The 20,084-nt window shown below is 43.5% G+C and overlaps 1 protein-coding gene and 1 long non-coding RNA gene across 2 annotated transcripts; one reads left to right on the top strand and one right to left on the bottom strand.

Annotated features, from left to right (window-relative positions):
* Positions 1-335: 335 nt before the first annotated feature.
* Positions 336-7,054, bottom strand: LOC138681110 (uncharacterized). The gene is made up of 3 exons (XR_011321888.1): positions 6,989-7,054; positions 2,251-2,382; positions 336-1,108 (listed from the first exon to the last, which is right to left on the bottom strand). It is a non-coding gene; the product is annotated as an uncharacterized lncRNA (long non-coding RNA).
* PCARE (photoreceptor cilium actin regulator) lies at positions 2,635-6,429 on the top strand. The gene has a single exon (XM_069768007.1). It carries the CDS (start codon positions 2,635-2,637, stop codon positions 6,427-6,429), a length of 3,795 nt encoding a protein of 1,264 aa, XP_069624108.1.
* Positions 7,055-20,084: the final 13,030 nt, after the last annotated feature.

The following is a 20,084-nucleotide window of genomic DNA, read 5'->3' as shown; positions in this document are numbered from 1 at the left end:
ACAAGACACATATAAGATACCTTATATATAAAACATTTAAGAGGTAGGAGGAGAAGAAAAGGGAAAGCAAGAACACCTGTAAACAGGTGGAGAGATGAGAGCATAGATAAATATTTAACTTTTAACTAATGAAAAATACTGTTTGATGAATTCTAATAGCCGGCGCAGTTCAGTGGCATCTTTAGACCTCAGGGGGCGCAGTTTTCATGAAATTACACCCACTTTGCTTGGACAGTTAAACCCAGCAGAATTTTTATGCAAAAAAAATGCAGCAGAAAATATGCAGCATGAAATCTTTGCCCTCTGTGGTCTTGTGACGCTGCTGAGTTCTGCGGTTTTGGTGCATTTTTTCTCTATAGGCTTCTTCTGAAAAAAAAAAAACACATGAAGAAAAAAAACGCCAGCACATGGTCGGTTTACAGACACGGTAGGCCAATGTGACCTGCGTTTTGTACTACTACCGCCAGGAGGGGTTTTGCCTGAAGAGCTGGTGGTACTGCTGCTAGCGGCTTCTAATTGTTTTGCTGTGGTAACGGAACACAGTGACCAAGAAGCAACAGTCCGAACGGAACACGGTGGCACAACATGGTTCAAAGTAGAGCGAGGCGTCAGACGGCATCCTGTCACCATTTCTTATCAAATTATATGTATAAGCTATTTTCAGGAAGGCTGGACTTGCCGAAAAAGACGGAATCAAAATTGCTGGGCGAATCGTCAACAATCTTAAATATGAAAATGATACAACATTGATAGTAAAAAGCGTAGATGAAATGAAGGACTTATTATGGAATTTTAAGATGGAAAGCTTGAAGATAGGACTCCTATTCAATGCAAAGAAGACAAAGATAATGACTACTGCCAGGTACGACCTGGACACATTTGAGATGGACGGTGACAAACTGAAAGTTGTAAAGGACTTCAACCTACTCGAATCCATGACCACTCAAGACGCAGCGACGACACCGGAAGTCAATAGTAGAATCGTTATGGGCAAATCATGAATGAAGTCACTGGACAAGGTCTTCAAATCAAAGAACAGTTCACTGGCGATGAAAACACTACTCGCACATAGTCTGGTCTTTTCTGTAGCAACTTATGGATGCGAAACCTGGACGATACAAAAACAAGACAGAAGATGAATCAATGCTGGAGAAGGATGTTATCAATACAGTAGATGGCATGAAGAACAAACAAATCAATTATAGAAATATTAAAGCCAGACCTGTCACTGTCATCAGAGATCACCAAGCTACAACTTACCTACTTTCTACCGTACGAAGAGAGCAAGCAAGTTTATTAAAACTGCATAAACTGCTCTGGATAGAAAAACAAACGAACAGCCTTTTCCGGAACAAAGTGAAAACAAACAGGAAAAAATAGTCCATATGGCATTGTGCCCGCTCAGGTCATAGACTGAAGGTGAACACAAACTGCAAGTAAAGAGTCCATATAGCACTGCGGGTCCGCCCGCTCAGGTCAGTGTCTTTGACAACACTCTGGAGGTCTCCACACCTCCAGCCACCGCCACTGAATGAGAGACTCGGCCTCCATTTTATCTGCCAGACTATGCCCCTGGGGCTGGGAATATGTGAGTGGTCATTCCCACCCATCTCATGACCACTCGTAAAACCCGGCCCTGGAGCGGCCCAAACAATTCTCTCAGCACTATATGTGTGGGAGCATACTTCCGAGCTCACATCACCGCAGCTAGCAGCCACTGTTACACATATCTCCCCTCCAGCGGCCATCTTGCACTATATACAGTATATATATATATATAATTTTTTTTTTTTCGATTTCACTGCATGAGATGATATATTTTCTTTTCTACATATATTTGATTTATAAGTAAATTTTAGTATTGGACATCTCATCTCGCAAAAAAATAAACCCTCATGTTGAATGAAAAAGGAGTTTTTGCTCTTGAACGACAAGAAAGCGAAAGAAATGACTGCATCAGGAAGGGTAGGAGTACCATCTAGCTGCGGCATAAAAAGCTACAAAACACTGTGTGCATCAGCCCTGCAGTGAGTCCAAAGGTAGAGCTGGCAACCAAAAAGCTACCTTTAAAAAATGGTAAAGCTATCCTTAAAAAGCTACCTTGAGCTGTACAGTAAATACTTTGCATTTATAGGAATTTTGCATTAAATTGGATGCAGTCTCTCAGTTGCCCAAGAAGATGCTGAAAAGAATCTTTTATTCTTTGAGATTCGGAATTAGTCTGGTTTAATTTCTTATGGTAAAACTTACCTCTGCAGAAAATGTAGAAGACGACATTGAAATAATGTAATTGTTGTGTTGTTTCTTCCGAAGAAAGATAGTTGCTCGTCAGATAAAGTATGTTTAATCCAGTAAGCTCCAAATCCTATTTGCACTTGACATCTGTCAATGGAAAGAGTGGAGAAACACAGAGAGACGTCTATCTATAGCCACCGGAGCTGTTCTGCTGGTTTGCAGCTGCTGAGAAGCGTATTGCATTACTATTTATTTTCTATTTTGAAACCAATACAAAGGAGACTATTTTTTCATCTTTGAGAAAATGGAGCCTCATCTTGGAGCATCAGATTCTAGGACCAAGCCTAAATGTAAGGACTATTTATTTATTTGCTGAACTTATACATATAAAATTACAGAATGGGCTGTTCACCTTCTCATAATGGAATCATTTATAACCTTGCAAAAAGTGCCACCAAGCCAATCGATAAAAACAAGGCCCTTCTTCCTCCTGAATATGAAATCAATGGAATTACAGTCCCCAGTTTGGACATTAAAAATGAAGAAATCAAGCAGAAAGAGGGGTTGCAAAAAGAGACTCGTCAGCAGGAGAAAATTGTTTCCGATTGCTTATCTGAACTTTCTCATAATGGATCCTTTACTGATCATGAAAAACTTGGCACCGCTGATGAATCAATGGTTAATTTAAAATACCAGAAAAGGAAAACTCTCCGAAAACATAGTTCAACTGGTTCAGAGCAAGAAACCCCGGGAACAGTGCAACCAGGTGGAAATTCAAGAAGAAATAGGAAGTCAAGAAGCCAAAGGGTTGGTAAACATAGTCGACGTGCAAAAACAGACCAAGCAGTTTATGTTGACGTAGAAAAAAAGGTTGATTTCCCAGAAGAGCTCGTTAAGGCTCACCAGGATGCGTATGCATTCCTCAACCCTAATCTCTCAAAATATGAAGCTGTGATTTCTATGGCAAACCAAGTGACCCAGACTCAACTTATCATGCAGCAGATGATTAGCTTCATGGCCCTGAGATACGATGATATCAATCAATGCTTGCAAGAAATCGCAGAAGATGGAGAAAAACTTTTAAAAGCTGTAGGGGGCGACCTCACTTGGCCTGTAGGAAAAGGAGACCCTGCAGAAAAGCCAGATTTACTGCAACAATTGCTGCAATATACAATTAATAAAATGCAATCCCTAAATGGTACAGTATCTTCTCTGACAACCGTAGCCTTCCAGGATACCTGCAATTTATTTCAATCAGGTATGGACAAATTTCAGGAAAAGTTGAATCATAAGGAACACTGTGATGAGCGCCTCCTAAAGATGATCAAATCTCTGGAAGATTCAGCAACAGGACCTACACAGCGGCTTCCAAATGATTCAACTCTTTATTCTGAAGACAGTGGAATTGGTGGTGATTCGGAATCGATGAGAGGATATAGATCCCCTGATAAGATGGGAAGAAAGTCAAGCATTGATTCAAGTGAAATTCTAATACCACAAGTCTCAACCGATAAATACAAGATTTCTGACCTTGATCTTAATCTGAAGAGCACATCTGCCCAAAAAGAAAATACTTATCACTCAACTGGGACGCAAAAAAACAGTTATGGTATTTCAGTGCAAACTAGTATGTCAAGAAGCCCTTCATTGACCTCACTAGCAACCACTGCTACTTTAGGAGAAGATAGCACACTTGATCCCGAATCTGAGGAAGCAACTAGCAGTGATGATAGTTGTGATGAAAGTGAAGATAATATAAGTTTATCAAGCCAGGTCACCTTAACACCAAGACCCTTAACTTCTCCAGCAGGTATGGTTCTTTATAAATCACCATCCAAATGGTTAGAGAACCCAAAAAATGAAGAGATGACGTTGAAAATGAAAGAAGCCATTAGTGAAAAGATCAAGTTTGTTCCTGGTAATTCGGTATGCGATGTTTGGACCAGAGAAGAAGTGAATACTGACATTGTGAGGCCCCGTACTGCAGATGGAAGTAACAGAAGAACCTCTAATCACAGAAGGTCTCGATCGGCAGAATCACTTAGAAGTCAAGCTGAGGATCCCACACTATTAGAACTTCAAAGAACACAGAAGGAACTCAGCAAAAAGTTAGAACAACTATACTCAACTTCAAAAATCACACACAAAACCCAAAACTCAACTATTAAGTCTTTTTCACATGCTGGTTGCATAATCTCTAGCAATAATTTATCCACCAACAAACTAAAGGCCTGCCTTGCTAAAAGTTTTAATATCTTGCCAAGTCAAGAACAAGTTGCCATAAGAAAAATTGACATGAATACAGCAGGGGACTCAAATATTGAACCAATAACTCAGGTATTAGAAACTTCAAATACACAAGATGCCGAGGCAGAAGAAAAGTTTCCTTTGGCAGAGAGAAAGCTGGACATCGTAAATGCATCTCCACGGAAGTCTGTTCGAAAACTTATCCAAACATTTAGCCCAGTGGATGATGACACCATAAAAAACACAAATGTGAAAACTCTGGGACCTCTTAGATGTGTTAGAAAATTTGGAATTCCTGTCTTTCCTCCCACAATTTTGGCTTATAAAAGATTACAACCTTTGGATATCACAGCAAGAGAAATGAATCCAAATGAATGCGTTACAACTGATTCATTCTTATCTTCAAAACTTTATGATTCTGCCAGAGATGATACAAATGAATCTGGAACTGAAGACTTTGAGAATTTGCCACCTCCTCCCCTCGAAATACTTATGGATGATTCCTTCAACATGCTCTCGGCTAATGAGCTGGAGAAAAATGCATGTTTCCCTTGCCCAATGAAGCCATCCATGTCTCAAAAAATGAAGACCTCAGTGAATATAAAAAATGTGTTACCAAGCAAAAATATTACCAATATATACTTGTCAAAAGATGGGGCTGTTAATGGAATTAGAAAATACTCTTTACAATCTGATCAAATTTCTAACAATAAGAAAGTATGTATGGACCTTCAGAAAAAGCATGAAACAGAACAGACTGCTGACTTGTATAAACAATCGCATAAAATAATTCATTTGCAGAATCCTGGTGATGGTGAAGGTGTAAACCCTGACAAAGATAATAGTGAGACATGTACTGTTGCATCCATGGTTAAATCAAAACAATTTTCTACTACCTTACAGAGAAGTGAAGTCGTAAGAAAACGTTCTCCTACAAGACCTGCGGCTTCATCTCTACCAACTGATAGAAAACTAACAAGTCCACCAACTATCAGGAATGTTCTCCAGAAAACGTCCAACACAAATGTTCCAAAAGAATCAAGTCCTTCTAATGAGAAGTTGCTAGCTAACCCCCCATCCCAACGTAAGCTATCAAGTCAACCTCAAGTAAGAAGACAGCAGAGTCCACCAGGCCAACATACCCTACAAAGCCCCCCTCAAATACGAAAACCACAAAGTCCACCAGCCCAACGTTGTCTGCAAAGCCCTCAAATACAAAGAAAACAGAGTCCACCAAGCAAACGCTGCCTACCAAGTCCCCCTCAAATACAAAGAAAACAGAGTCCACCAAGCCAACGTAGACTACCAAGTCCCCCTCAATTACAAAGACAACAGAGTCCATCAATCCAACAAAGGCAATCAAGTCCTCCCCACATAGCAAGACAACAGAGTCCATCAAGCCAATTTATACAACCAAGCCCCCCTCAAATACGAAAGCTACAGAGTCCACCAAGTCAACGTAAGCTACCAACTCCCCCTCAAATACGAAGCCAACAAAGCCCTCCAAGTCATCGGAGGTTACCAAGCCCTCCACAAACTCATCAGCAGTCTAGCTCCCCTTCTCATTCTACACCCTCTCCTCCAGTTTCTCCATCCCCTACAGGATTAAGACGCAATTCTGAGGACACACAAGTTTCTTCAAAAATGGTTGGCAATGCACAGTCAATATTTTGCCCATCATCTTCTAACTTATTTGAAGCCAAGTCTTCATCTAATTCAGCCACTGTTTTGGATCAAGTTGAGAGTCCTGTTTTGAGGCACACTTTCTCTCTTCGACAGAACAATGACCCACAGAGAAGAGTGTCAATGAGTGCAGCAAACCCTCAACCTTTTGTTCGGAGGTCGTATTCTGACCGAAGACCAAGAGTTCAAAGAGTTCAGCTACGACTTCCAACATCCATCTCTGCTAATGCAGTTAGTGAACTCACTTTTCAGCAAAACAGGTAAGACATAAATTTAATATATTAGTGGTACAAACCTACAATAGGATGTCTCTGTAATGTCTTCCTTAAAGGGAACCTGTCAGCTGATTAATGCTACCCAAACCATGGATTAAGGCATGGCTGCATGATTGCAGCCAAGTATATCTGAAATATTTCAGAGAAAAAATATGCAGAAAATGCAGCTGAGAACCATAGAGAGAGATTAGATTTGGAATTTCCAGGTAATTAATAGGTCTCTCACTATGGGGAGAGATCTGTCAATCGCTTGGCGTGAAGCTGAAAGAAGCTGGTTAGTGACGGGCTCCCTTTAAACTGTCTATGACATGATACATAAGTATATATATATACAAAAAAGGTTGCACTCTATCGTGCAAAAGCATGTCTAATATGAAATATATGAAATATGAATAGCAAAATGGCTTTTGAACATTAGGAAAATATTTAAGAGACGCTTTGCACAGAATTTGATATAATCGAATAGTGTGAGCCCATCAACCAATCGTCAAGGTGGTCTCATAAAACTGATGGGTCCCTGATCTCCCTGTCCAAATGTGATCACTTACCGAAGGCCAATGTCTGTATGCCTGGGTAAATGTGGACACCTCTGTTCAGCAAAGCCTACATATGGGTTGACCGGGACCAAGTGTGATGAGATGCAATTAAAAACCACATGGTGATGGGAGGAGTGCGCAGTCATAGACAACTATGTGGTTGTCATAACACCTCATGCTCATGGCCATAATATGGCTCTACCTTGTGCAGAACCACAAAGTTGTGCAAATCCACAAAGTTGTATTTGGCAAGCCTCCATTTAGGGAAAAAAAATAGTTTTTACAGTTGGATTTATAAAGATGCAACATACAAATTCACGAAGGGTTTCTGAGGGATGTTATTCTGGATTATCTCAATGAGAATAACTGTTTAACTCCATATCAGCATGGGTTTATGAGAAATCGCTCCTGTCAAACCAATCTAATCAGTTTTTATGAAGAGGTAAGCTATAGACTGGACCACGGTGAGTCATTGGACGTGGTATATCTCGATTTTTCCAAAGCGTTGATACCGTGCCGCACAAGAGGTTGGTACACAAAATGAGAATGCTTGGTCTGGGGGAAAATGTGTGTAAATGGGTTAGTAACTGGCTTAGTGATAGAAAGCAGAGGGTGGTTATAAATGGTATAGTCTCTAACTGGGTCGCTGTGACCAGTGGGGTACCGCAGGGGTCAGTATTGGGACCTGTTCTCTTCAACATATTCATTAATGATCTGGTAGAAGGTTTACACAGTAAAATATCGATATTTGCAGATGATACAAAACTATGTAAAGCAGTTAATACAAGAGAAGATAGTATTCTGCTACAGATGGATCTGGATAAGTTGGAAACTTGGGCTGAAAGGTGGCAGATGAGGTTTAACAATGATAAATGTAAGGTTATACACATGGGAAGAGGGAATCAATATCACCATTACACACTGAACGGGAAACCACTGGGTAAATCTGACAGGGAGAAGGACTTGGGGATCCTAGTTAATGATAAACTTACCTGGAGCAGCCAGTGCCAGGCAGCAGCTGCCAAGGCAAACAGGATCATGGGGTGCATTAAAAGAGGTCTGGATACACATGATGAGAGCATTATACTGCCTCTGTACAAATCCCTAGTTAGACCGCACATGGAGTACTGTGTCCAGTTTTGGGCACCGGTGCTCAGGAAGGATATAATGGAACTAGAGAGAGTACAAAGGAGGGCAACAAAATTAATAAAGGGGATGGGAGAACTACAATACCCAGATAGATTAGCAAAATTAGGATTATTTAGTCTAGAAAAAAGACGACTGAGGGGCGATCTAATAACCATGTATAAGTATATAAGGGGACAATACAAATATCTCGCTGAGGATCTGTTTATACCAAGGAAGGTGACTGGCACAAGGGGGCATTCTTTGCGTCTGGAGGAGAGAAGGTTTTTCCACCAACATAGAAGAGGATTCTTTACTGTTAGGGCAGTGAGAATCTGGAATTGCTTGCCTGAGGAGGTGGTGATGGCGAACTCAGTCGAGGGGTTCAAGAGAGGCCTGGATGTCTTCCTGGAGCAGAACAATATTGTATCATACAATTATTAGGTTCTGTAGAAGGACGTAGATCTGGGTATTTATTATGATGGAATATAGGCTGAACTGGATGGACAAATGTCTTTTTTCGGCCTTACTAACTATGTTACTATGTTACTTCTTTATAGGGTTTCATATCTACTTTGTAGAGCACAATCTAGCCTAAATCACCTGACTGTAGGTCTCAGGCTTCCAGCATCCATTCTAAACATTACACCTCTCCAGGCTGTAGGTCTTAGGCTTCCAGCATCCATTCTCCTCATTACACCTCTCTTGACTGTAGGTCTCAGGCTTCCACCATCCATTCTCCACATTACACCACGCTTGGCTGTAGGTCTCAGGCTTCCACCATCCATTCTCCACATTACACCTCTCCTGACTGTAGGTCTCAGGCTTCCACCATCCATTCTCCTCATTACACCACTCCTGGCTGTAGGTCTCCGGCTTCCAGCATCCATTCTAAACATTACACCACTCCTGGCTGTAGGTCTCAGGCTTCCAGCATACATTCTAAACATTACACCTCTCCAGGCTGTAGGTCTTAGGCTTCCACCATCCATTCTCCACATTACACCTCTCCTGTCTGTAGGTCTCTGGCTTCCACCATCCATTCTCCACATTACACCACTCCAGGCTGTAGGTCTTAGGCTTCCAGCATCCATTCTCCTCATTACACCTCTCCTGACTGTAGGTCTCAGGCTTCCACCATCCATTCTCCACATTACACCACGCTTGGCTGTAGGTCTCAGGCTTCCACCATCCATTCTCCACATTACACCTCTCCTGACTGTAGGTCTCAGGCTTCCACCATCCATTCTCCTCATTACACCACTCCTGGCTGTAGGTCTCCGGCTTCCAGCATCCATTCTAAACATTACACCACTCCTGGCTGTAGGTCTCAGGCTTCCAGCATCCATTCTCCACATTACACCACTCCTGGCTGTAGGTCTCCGGCTTCCAGCCTCCATTCTCCACATTACACCTCTCCAGGCTGTAGGTCTCAGGCTTCCAGCATCCATTTTCCACATTACACCTCTCCAGGCTGTAGGTCTCAGGCTTCCAGCCTCCATTCTCCTCATTACACCACACCTGGCTGTAGGTCTCAGGCTTCCAGCAGCCATTCTCCACATTACACCACTCCTGGCTATAGGTCTCCGGCTTCCAGCCTCCATTCTCCACATTACACATCTCCAGGTTGTAGGTCTCAAGCTTCCAGCCTCCATTCTCCACATTACACCTCTCCTGACTGTAGGTCTCAGGATTCCAGCATCCATTCTCCACATTACACCACTCCTGGCTGTAGGTCTCAGGCTTCCAGCCTCCATTCTCCACATTACACCTCTCCTGGCTGTAGGTCTCAGGCTTCCAGCCTCCATTCTCCACATTACACCTCTCCTGGCTGTAGGTCTCAGGCTTCCAGCATCCATTCTCCACATTACACCACTCCTGGCTGTAGGTCTCAGGCTTCCACCATCCATTCTCCATATTACACCACTCCTGGCTGTAGGTCTCAGGCTTCCAGCCTCCATTCTCCACATTACACCTCTACTTGCTGTAGGTCTCATGCTTCCAGCATCCATTCTCCACATTACACCTCTCCTGGCTGTAGGTCTCAGGCTTCCAGCCTCCATTCTCCTCATTACACCTCTCCCGACTGTAAGTCTCAAGCTTCCAGCCTCAATTCTCCTCATTACACCTCTCCTGGCTGTAGGTCTCAGGCTTCCAGCCTCCATTCTCCACATTACACCTCTCCTGGCTGTAGGTCTCAGGCTTCCAGCATCCATTCTCCACATTACACCACTCCTGGCTGTAGGTCTCAGGCTTCCACCATCCATTCTCCATATTACACCACTCCTGGCTGTAGGTCTCAGGCTTCCAGCCTCCATTCTCCACATTACACCTCTACTTGCTGTAGGTCTCAGGCTTCCAGCCTCCATTCTCCTCATTACACCTCTCCCGACTGTAAGTCTCAAGCTTCCAGCCTCAATTCTCCTCATTACACCTCTCCTGGCTGTAGGTCTCAAGCTTCCAGCCTCCATTCTCCTCATTACACCTCTCCTGGCTGTAGGTCTCAGGCTTCCAGCCTCCATTCTCCTCATTACACCTCCCCTGACTGTAGGTCTCAGGCTTCCAGCCTCCATTCTCCTCATTACACCTCCCCTGACTGTAGGTCTCAAGCTTCCAGCCTCCATTCTCCTCATTACACCTCTTCTTGCTGTAGGTCTCAGGCTTCCACCATCCATTCTCCACATTACACCTCTCCAGGCTGTAGGTCTTAGGCTTCCAGCATCCATTCTCCTCATTACACCTCTCCTGACTGTAGGTCTCAGGCTTCCACCATCCATTCTCCACATTACACCTCTCCTGACTGTAGGTCTCAGGCTTCCACCATCCATTCTCCTCATTACACCACGCTTGGCTATAGGTCTCAGGCTTCCACCATTCAATCTCCACATTACACCACTCCTGGCTGTAGGTCTTAGGCTTCCAGCATCCATTCTCCACATTACACCTCTCCTGGCTGTAGGTCTCATGCTTCCAGCATCCATTCTCCACATTACACCTCTCCTGGCTGTAGGTCTCAGGCTTCCAGCATCCATTCTCCACATTACACCTCTCCTGGCTGTAGGTCTCAGGCTTCCAGCCTCCATTCTCCTCATTACACCTCTCCCGACTGTAGGTCTCAGGCTTCCAGCCTCCATTCTCCTCATTACACCTCTCCCGGCTGTAGGTCTCAAGCTTCCAGCCTCCATTCTCCTCATTACACCTCTCCTGGCTGTAGGTCTCAGGCTTCCAGCCTCCATTCTCCTCATTACACCTCTCCTGGCTGTAGGTCTCAGGCTTCCAGCCTCCATTCTCCTCATTACACCTCCCCTGACTGTAGGTCTCAGGCTTCCAGCCTCCATTCTCCTCATTACACCTCTCCTGGCTGTAGGTCTCAGGCTTCCAGCCTCCATTCTCCTCATTACACCTCCCCTGACTGTAGGTCTCAAGCTTCCAGCATCCATTCTCCACATTACACCACTCCAGGCTGTAGGTCTTAGGCTTCCAGCCTCCATTCTCCTCATTACACCACTCCAGGCTGTAGGTCTCAGGCTTCCAGCCTCCATTCTCCTCATTACACCTCTCCTGACTGTAGGTCTCAGGCTTCCAGCCTCCATTCTCCACATTACACCCCTCCTGGCTGTAGGTCTTATTCTTCCACCATCCATTCTCCACATTACACCTCTCCTGGCTGTAGGTCTTAGGCTTCCACCATCCATTCTCCACATTACACCTCTCCTGGCTGTAGGTCTCAGGCTTCCACCATCCATTCTCCACATTACACCTCTCCTGGCTGTAGGTCTCAGGCTTCCAGCCTCCATTCTCCACATTACACCTCTCCTGGCTGTAGGTCTCAGGCTTCCACCATCCATTCTCCACATTACACCTCTCCTGGCTGTAGGTCTCAGGCTTCCAGCATCCATTCTCCACTTTACACCTCTCCTGGCTGTAGGTCTCAGGCTTCCAGCCTCCATTCTCCACATTACACCTCTCCTGGCTGTAGGTCTCAGGCTTCCAGCCTCCATTCTCCACATTGCACCTCTCCTGGCTGTAGGTCTCAGGCTTCCACCATCCATTCTCCACATTACACCTCTCCTGGCTGTAGGTCTCAGGCTTCCACCATCCATTCTCCACATTACACCTCTCCTGGCTGTAGGTCTCAGGCTTCCACCATCCATTCTCCACATTACACCTCTCCTGGCTGTAGGTCTCAGGCTTCCAGCATCCATTCTCCACATTACACCTCTCCTGGCTGTAGGTTTCAGGCTTCCAGCATCCATTCTCCACTTTACACCACTCCTGGCTGTAGGTCTCAGGCTTCCAGCCTCCATTCTCCACATTACACCTCTCCTGGCTGTAGGTCTCAGGCTTCCAGCCTCCATTCTCCACATTACACCTCTCCTGGCTGTAGGTCTCAGGATTCCAGCCTCCATTCTCCACATTACACCTCTCCTGGCTGTAGGTCTCAGGCTTCCACCATCCATTCTCCACATTACACCTCTCCTGGCTGTAGGTCTCAGGCTTCCACCATCCATTCTCCACATTACACCTCTCCTGGCTGTAGGTCTCAGGCTTCCACCATCCATTCTCCACATTACACCTCTCCTGGCTGTAGGTCTCAGGCTTCCAGCATCCATTCTCCACATTACACCTCTCCTGGCTGTAGGTTTCAGGCTTCCAGCATCCATTCTCCACTTTACACCACTCCTGGCTGTAGGTCTCAGGCTTCCAGCCTCCATTCTCCACATTACACCTCTCCTGGCTGTAGGTCTCAGGCTTCCACCATCCATTCTGTAGTCTGCATTATGAATAGCTAATCAGAACACCACATGAAGACCCCCACAGCCCGGCCTGAAGCACGAGCATATCATTAACTCAAAACTGAAAATAAAGATTAAGCAACAATGGATTTCATCACCAGGTATCATTGTAATCAGTATAACGGCAGTGACCTGACACTGTGTGTAGCAGGGCTGTAGAGTCGGAGTCGGAACCCATTTTGGTGGAGTCTGAGTCGGTGTCACGGAAATTGAGGAGTTGGAGGTTTGGCTTACTGACTCCACAGCCCTGGTGTGTAGGTTACTGCTGACAGGTTCCCTTTAAAGGGGTTACCCCAACTTTGGACGTTATCACCTATCCACTATGAAAACGTCTTGCTCGCTGGGGGTTTACCCTCTGTTTTCCCCAACAATCAAGGGGAAAAAAGCTCTAAAATGTTTCATTCATTGTTTATGGGACTGTCAGGAGCAGAGGAGCACGTTTCAGAGGCCTGTTCTCTGGATTAGCAAAAGTGCCAGTGGTCGGACCTGCACCATCAGTAAATTATCACCTACCCTGTGTGTAAAAAGAAAAAAGTCCGCTCACCACCATGTTCTGTCTTCGGATCTCACTTGCATCCCGACACTTCGCAAGGACGAGGGCCACAGCAAATCCAAAAATATATTAGGTGTCCGGACTAAGACTTCATGTCGAAACGCGTCGATCTATCTAGGCTGAGCCAGTGTGTATGATGTGCAGGATATCAGTTGTATGGCTTTTTTAATACTTTGAATTAAAAGTAAATTTTTACCCTTCGCTGCCCGCTGGACACTTTCTATATTTTTGGATACCCTGTGTGTAGGTGAAAATCTGTTACTGTGACATTTTATTTAGGAATTGCTATTTTATAAGTTGCTGCATATATTCTTTATAGCAAGTCTGCTTTACAATATTATTTGTACAAAAAGAACCTTTCTGTCTATACACTGAGGGAGGTCATCTCCACGCCCGGCTCTCTCCAGCGCTGCCGCCATCGTTTGCCAAAATAAAAGATTTTGAGCATAGATCAATGATAGGTCAGGGGAAGGAAATGTGTAGACGTGACGCCTGCTAATCCTTTTACCAGGCTTACTTCATCCCATCTCCCAGAGTGCTATAATTAAAAGAATTGATGTCATGACAAGAAGTCGGGGTTATTAATGGTCGACCAAGGAGATGATTATTTTCAATCACATCGAAAAGAAAGCGAAAGGTCCTGAGAATAAGTGGGCTCCTCGGTTTGCTTAGGAGTCGGAATAGACATGACTGATTATTCACAATTATTTATATGTCATTATTTGTGACACTGCTCCATAGCGGGAGCCGGAGCTCATTTTTTAAGGGTCACCAATATTTGTGATATATCTTCCCCCTGTGTAGCTGTATTATGCAGATCCGCTCATTTGCATCCTCTTTTTGACAGTACAGTTTTAGTAGGTTTCTGAATCAAAGCATTGGGCAATGACAAACTTTATACCCCGGGGGGCGACTACATTGTAAAAGTGAGCGACAACTTTACGACTTTGCTAATTTTTCCTCAAAGTTAATCAGGAGAATGGAGGACGAGGGCGCAGGAGGGGGTTGGGCGATGGTCGACTGATTTAATGATGTCTCAACTTCAGTTGTTACACGGCCGCATTTATGATTAGCAAAATACTGTGTAATGATATGACGTAGATTACACCTGGAATCTGATGCTGGACACGGAGTCTGGAGGTTGTTTGGTGGGTCCAGCATTTCCACTACTATCATCAGGACTGACGTTCAGAATTTTTGCTCCTAACAGATTCTTAAAGTGTTTGTGCAAGGTTTGATACAGGAAAGATATATCTTGGCACCGTGTTAGCCAGTAGATAGAAAAATACTTAGATTTGAGAGTCCTCAGTGGTTGATACCTTTTACTGGCCAACTGAAAAGATGGTAACAAATTGCAAGCTTTCGAGACTACTGATGAAGAGACCTGTGTAGTCTCGAAAGCTTGCAATTTGTTACCATCTTTTCAGTTAGCCATTAAAAGGTATCAACCACTGACGACTCTCAATTCCCAATATTTTTCTGTGCAAGGTTTAGCAGTTATCTCATATCCATGTGATAGGGAATAACTTCCTAATTGCTAGAGATCCAATTGATGGGACCCCTACAGGACTCGAGAATGGGCGCTGCAGAACCTCTTCTGAATGGAGCAGAGTTTGAGAATGGGCATCTCCTCTCCGTGTATTGTGTATGGAACTGCAGGAGATTAGGATAGAGAACCATTGAGTGGACGTTCTCATGATCGACCTCCATTCAGATGAGGATCACTGCAGTCAGACCGACAGCGATTCAGAAGTTTGGGGTTAACGTCAACCCTTGCAAAACAACTAAAACCTTTTAAGTTAGTCTAAGAAGTGAAAGCATAACACCGATCAGCCGGCAAGTGAGCAAAACGCTCATTCACCGACAGCTTGGATGGTTTACGCACTCCCTGAATTCATCATTGTCACCAGCACATCACTCTGCACGCCGGGGATGTTCTGCGGGCAATACGCACGCTTTTAGAGGACTGAACTATTGCATCAACCTTCATAGTCCTTAAACAAAATTGCATGGATCTATGCGGGGCGCAGGTGCAACCAGCCACTCCGTTCAATCTGTGAGGATGGGGCATCTAATTTGGGCAATTGTTGGTAAACCCACACTGATGCAACAGTTATCACTTGTAAGGGGGATAGGTGATGATTGTTACAAGCTATTGAATTAGGGAATTACCATTTTAAGCATTTTGCTTATATTTACCCCAAACATGCGCACCGAAGCTCTAATCTAAAAATGTTCAGCGCATTGGTAGAAAGGGACGACTGCCGGTCCGGTGTGAATGTGACCACTAGATGTAGACGAGACACATGGCATCCTACTAACAATACACGATCTTAATCCCGGGACATGGAGCCTTCACTACAATAGAGGGTTAGCTGCAGACTGACGGGCGGAGGCTTCTCCCATGTTTATTTGTTATTCTCGATGAAAAGCTGAGACTAATCCTGGTGAGACTCCGGTTCTGGTTGTTGCAGCGTCTTTCATCTTGTGTTCTGTCTACCACTCCCCGTTTATATGGAAACTTGTTGAAACACGGGGAGGATAATTAATGCTGTCCATTGCCAAAGAAAAGAAGGCAACACCCATATTGGTATGAAATATGTATATATATATAATGTGTGTATATATGTATATATATATGCAGCGTCCAAATTAATTGTAGCAGATTTGTATACGATTTTTTTTTTTTCAAAATGTTAGTGAATGAATACAGATGTTCTTTAAAGGGTTAATCCTTGTCAAAAACTGATCACCTGTTTCACCGGATAGTAGTCCCCTATAATTTACGTAACAGTATTATCAATTATATGGTAGCAAAACTTTACCAATAAAGCTCCACTTTTAATGAGACAGTGAGAAAAAAAATTCTTCTTGAAAGCCCAGTAGTCGTCAACTCTATTTGCATTTGACAACTGGTTCTTAAAAAGACAAAATGTGAAAAAAAAAATTATAGAAAACAATAGTGAACGATAAAAGCAATATAGATGAGATCAATAACGTACCAACGCGTTTTATCAGGGAACCATGAACCACGTGTTAGACCCTCGGTGACAGCATTGTAGCCGGAGGAGATGACAAATATGACAAATGTGATAACTGTTGTGTAGATAGCCACTGATACAATATCTGGGTCTAGAAATAAATGATTTAGTTTGCGTCTCCCATCTGGTAACAGGTGTACACAGTTCCTGGATGTCACAATGGCAAAGGGACCAATTCAGATAAACATCTCCTCCTGGTTATTAGACAGGGGCCGCAGCCATGGTGTAATCTACATCACTTGCAGATTGCGGTATTTTGCACACAGGCGTTATAACTATCTAATGTGCTGAGAATGGACCTTAAATGCCTCCAACTCCTTGGATTATAGAAGAAAAATTGCAAGTTTGAGATGAGTGAATCAAAGCAAATCAAAATCACCTTGAATCCTACAAAAAATTTGAATTCGCCGAAGGGGTTTAAAAAATTATTCTCACCTTTCCTTGCTCCTGACCTACGATTGACTCTTCTGTCTACTGTTGTTTTCACACCTGTCCCAGGTCTCCCAGGCTCTATTTCCTTCCCCAGGTCTGTTGCCTTCTGTGCTCCACACACCTGTCCCGGGTATCTCAAACTCCATTTCCTTCCCTCAGGTCCTTGCCCTCTGCTGTGCTCCACACATCTGCCCTGGTTATCCCAGGCTCCATTTCCTTTCTCAAGGGCTGTTGCCCTCTGCTATGCTCTACACACCTGTCCTGGGTGTCCCAGGCTCCGTTTCCTTCTCCCAGGTCCATTGCCCTCTGCTGTGCTCCAAACACCTGTCCCAAGTATCCCAGGCTCTGTTTCCTTCCCTCAGGTCTGTTGCCCTCTGTTGCTCTCCACACACCTTTTCCGGGTCTCACAGACTCCATTTCCTTTCACCAAGTCCGTTGCCCTCTGCTGTGCTCCACACACCCCTCCTGGGTATCCCTGGTTCTGTTTCTTTCCCCCAGGTCTGTTGCCCTCTGCTGTGCTCTACCCACCTGTTCTGGGTATCCCGGGCTCCACTTCCTTACCCCAGGTCTGTTTTTCTCTGCAGTGCTACACACACCTGTCCCGGGTTTCCCAGGCTCCATTTCCTTCTCCCACGTCCGATGCCCTATGCTGGGCTCCACACACCTGTCCCAGGTATCTCTGGCTCCATTTCCTTCCCCCAGGTCCGATGCCCTCTGCTGTGCTGCACGTCGGGTTTTGCAGGTTACCCAGAGTGGCCCATTTAGACACACACCTGTTTCTTGGGATTGAGACTCTTGTCCTTTGTTTGTTGTGCGCCACCATCTGCGCATTGGAACCTTGTTAATGTCATCTATATTGCTCTCCCTCAATCAAAATGTTTTCTATAATTGTTTTTCTTAACCAGTTGAGAAATATTTCAGTATATTACCTGCTATTGTGTACTTTACAGTCACTAGTTTAAAGAAAGCACATTTTAGTCTTCTTGTATTTTTGTATATATTTTTTTTAGATAGTTTGGTTCTTGACCCCTTCACGTGATACTGTTCATTTTATCACATAATGTATCGGGAAAACGTGAATAAAATTCCAAGTGAGAAGAAATTGTGGAAAAAAAAAGCAAATCTGTCTTTGTTTCTTGGGAATTCTTTTTACGGCGTCAATTTTGTAGTAAAAATGACCTCAGAATTTGATTCTGCTCATCAGTACAATTACAGCAACAACAAATATGTCCAGGTTTTTTTGTTATTTTAGTGGTGAAAAAAAATGAGGATCTTCAAGAAAAAAAATGTTTTTTGGGTTGTGTTACCATTTTCCGAGAAACGTAACGTTTTGATTTTTCAGTTGAAGGAGCTGCGTGATGGATTATTTTTGCGGAACGAGACAATGTTTTTATTGATGCCAGTTTTGGATAGATGTAAGGTTTTGATCGCTTGTTACAGCAGCATATTTTGTGGTATTGCAGCCATAAAAAAAAACGTAATTTTGACATTCTTTAATTTTTTTCTGTTTAAGGTGTTTACTGATCGGGTTAATTTTTTTTTTTTTTCATTTTGATATTGATATTTTGTATATATTTTAATGGTGTAAAACGGAAGCAATTTTAATTTATTTTTTAAATATTTTTTTAAATGTTTTATTTACTTTTCACTGTATTTATTAGTCCCCTTAGGGGACTTGAAGCTGTGATTGTTTGATTTATTGTGTTATATGCAGCGCTGGGATGCTAAACCTGTCCGGATACACAGATCCGAGCTGCTTCAGAGCAGTGCTGGGAAGCTCTATAGAAATCAACTGAACTAGAATATAGCACTGGCGCTTACCACCGTAGGGTAGGGAAACTGGTTCAGAAGCCGCTGGTGATTAGGACAGGTTCTGTGTATATACCTGTTGGAAAGACGGGTATGCTGTAAAAATGGTGTATAATCGCCGCGCTAACTGAACTGTAGTGAGGATGCACCGAAAGTGAATTAAAATAAGGTTTGCTTAGTACTCACTTGTTTCTGCTGGCTGGTGCAACTGTTAAAAAGGTTATAGCAATTATACTGTTTCTGTGATTAACTTGAGGTGTTCGTTAGTTATATCAAGTATATACGGAATACTAGGATTGTAAATGTTGAAGTGTACTTACTAGTGATCTCGTGGGTGGTATAGCGTGCACTACAGGACCTGTGCAGGGCAGGACCTGTGCAGGGCAGGACCTGTGCAGGGGGTAGTGGATAGGCAGTATTAAGTTGCTGTGCCGGCTTTGGAAATACTGTCAATGAGGAGAAATATTACCGCGTTTTAGCAGTGAAAAGAGGAGCCTTTGCTGTGCACAGATCAGAGTGTCTTTATAGTGCAGTTTAATCTATATAAAGTAAGTCAGGTATATATGCAAACTAATGCGGTGCACTAAATACAGAGATCCACTTACTTGTGGTACAGTTAGCGGTACAGCGTGCACTGCAGAACTCGAGGGGTGGTAAGTAGGCACTAACAGACTAACAAACATCCAAATCCAGGTAGATTACCATTCCCCACCTATAGCCAAACAGTAGCCAATAACCACAAAAAGGCTCTATACAAAACTACAGGTGGAACAGGTACCACAGCCGAAAGCAACAATAAAAAAGTAATACTGTAGGTTCTAAAATCCATACATCCATCAACAAAAAAAAAATTTCGGGTACAAACCGCAAAACCAAAAGAGGTAAGAGGGGTGGGTCATTCACCAAAAAGAAAATAACATCTGAATCCGTAACCACTAAGAATCCACAAAAAAATCTTTAACCTCAGTTCCCACCAACTATCCCATAACGGGGAACTTTTGCTTCAAAAAGGTCTAAAATTTGCACCCACCACCATAGCCAAACCCTTCAATTTATACATTAGCATTAAAAAAATTTCTACGGAATTTATCTCTAAAAAAAAAAAATGCTTCCTAAAGAAAGGTGGACCCCATCAGTGTACCACTTATACGGCCCAAAATTTAGCACCACCTGAATATATTCATACAAACCTCTCTCAACCGTCCGCCTTTAACCCCCTGAATGAGTATTCCAACTCATTCAGAGCCTTTGACACTCTAGTAACCACAGACATCAAAAAAGCATAAAAGGTCAAGGTATACCCCACACAAGTTAAGTCATGGTGAAAAAAGTGCTATAATCCAACTCCAAGA

Source organism: Ranitomeya imitator, chromosome 5 (assembly GCF_032444005.1).
Source record: "Ranitomeya imitator isolate aRanImi1 chromosome 5, aRanImi1.pri, whole genome shotgun sequence".
NCBI classification, from domain to species: Eukaryota; Metazoa; Chordata; class Amphibia; order Anura; family Dendrobatidae; genus Ranitomeya; species Ranitomeya imitator.
The sequence above is the reverse complement of the archived record's forward strand: the minus strand, read 5'-3'. Positions and strand labels throughout refer to the sequence as shown.

Coding starts and splice junctions, on each gene's coding strand:
- PCARE (XM_069768007.1), top strand. CDS start 2,635: ATGGGCTGTTCACCTTCTCATAATGGAATCATTTATAACCTTGCAAAA.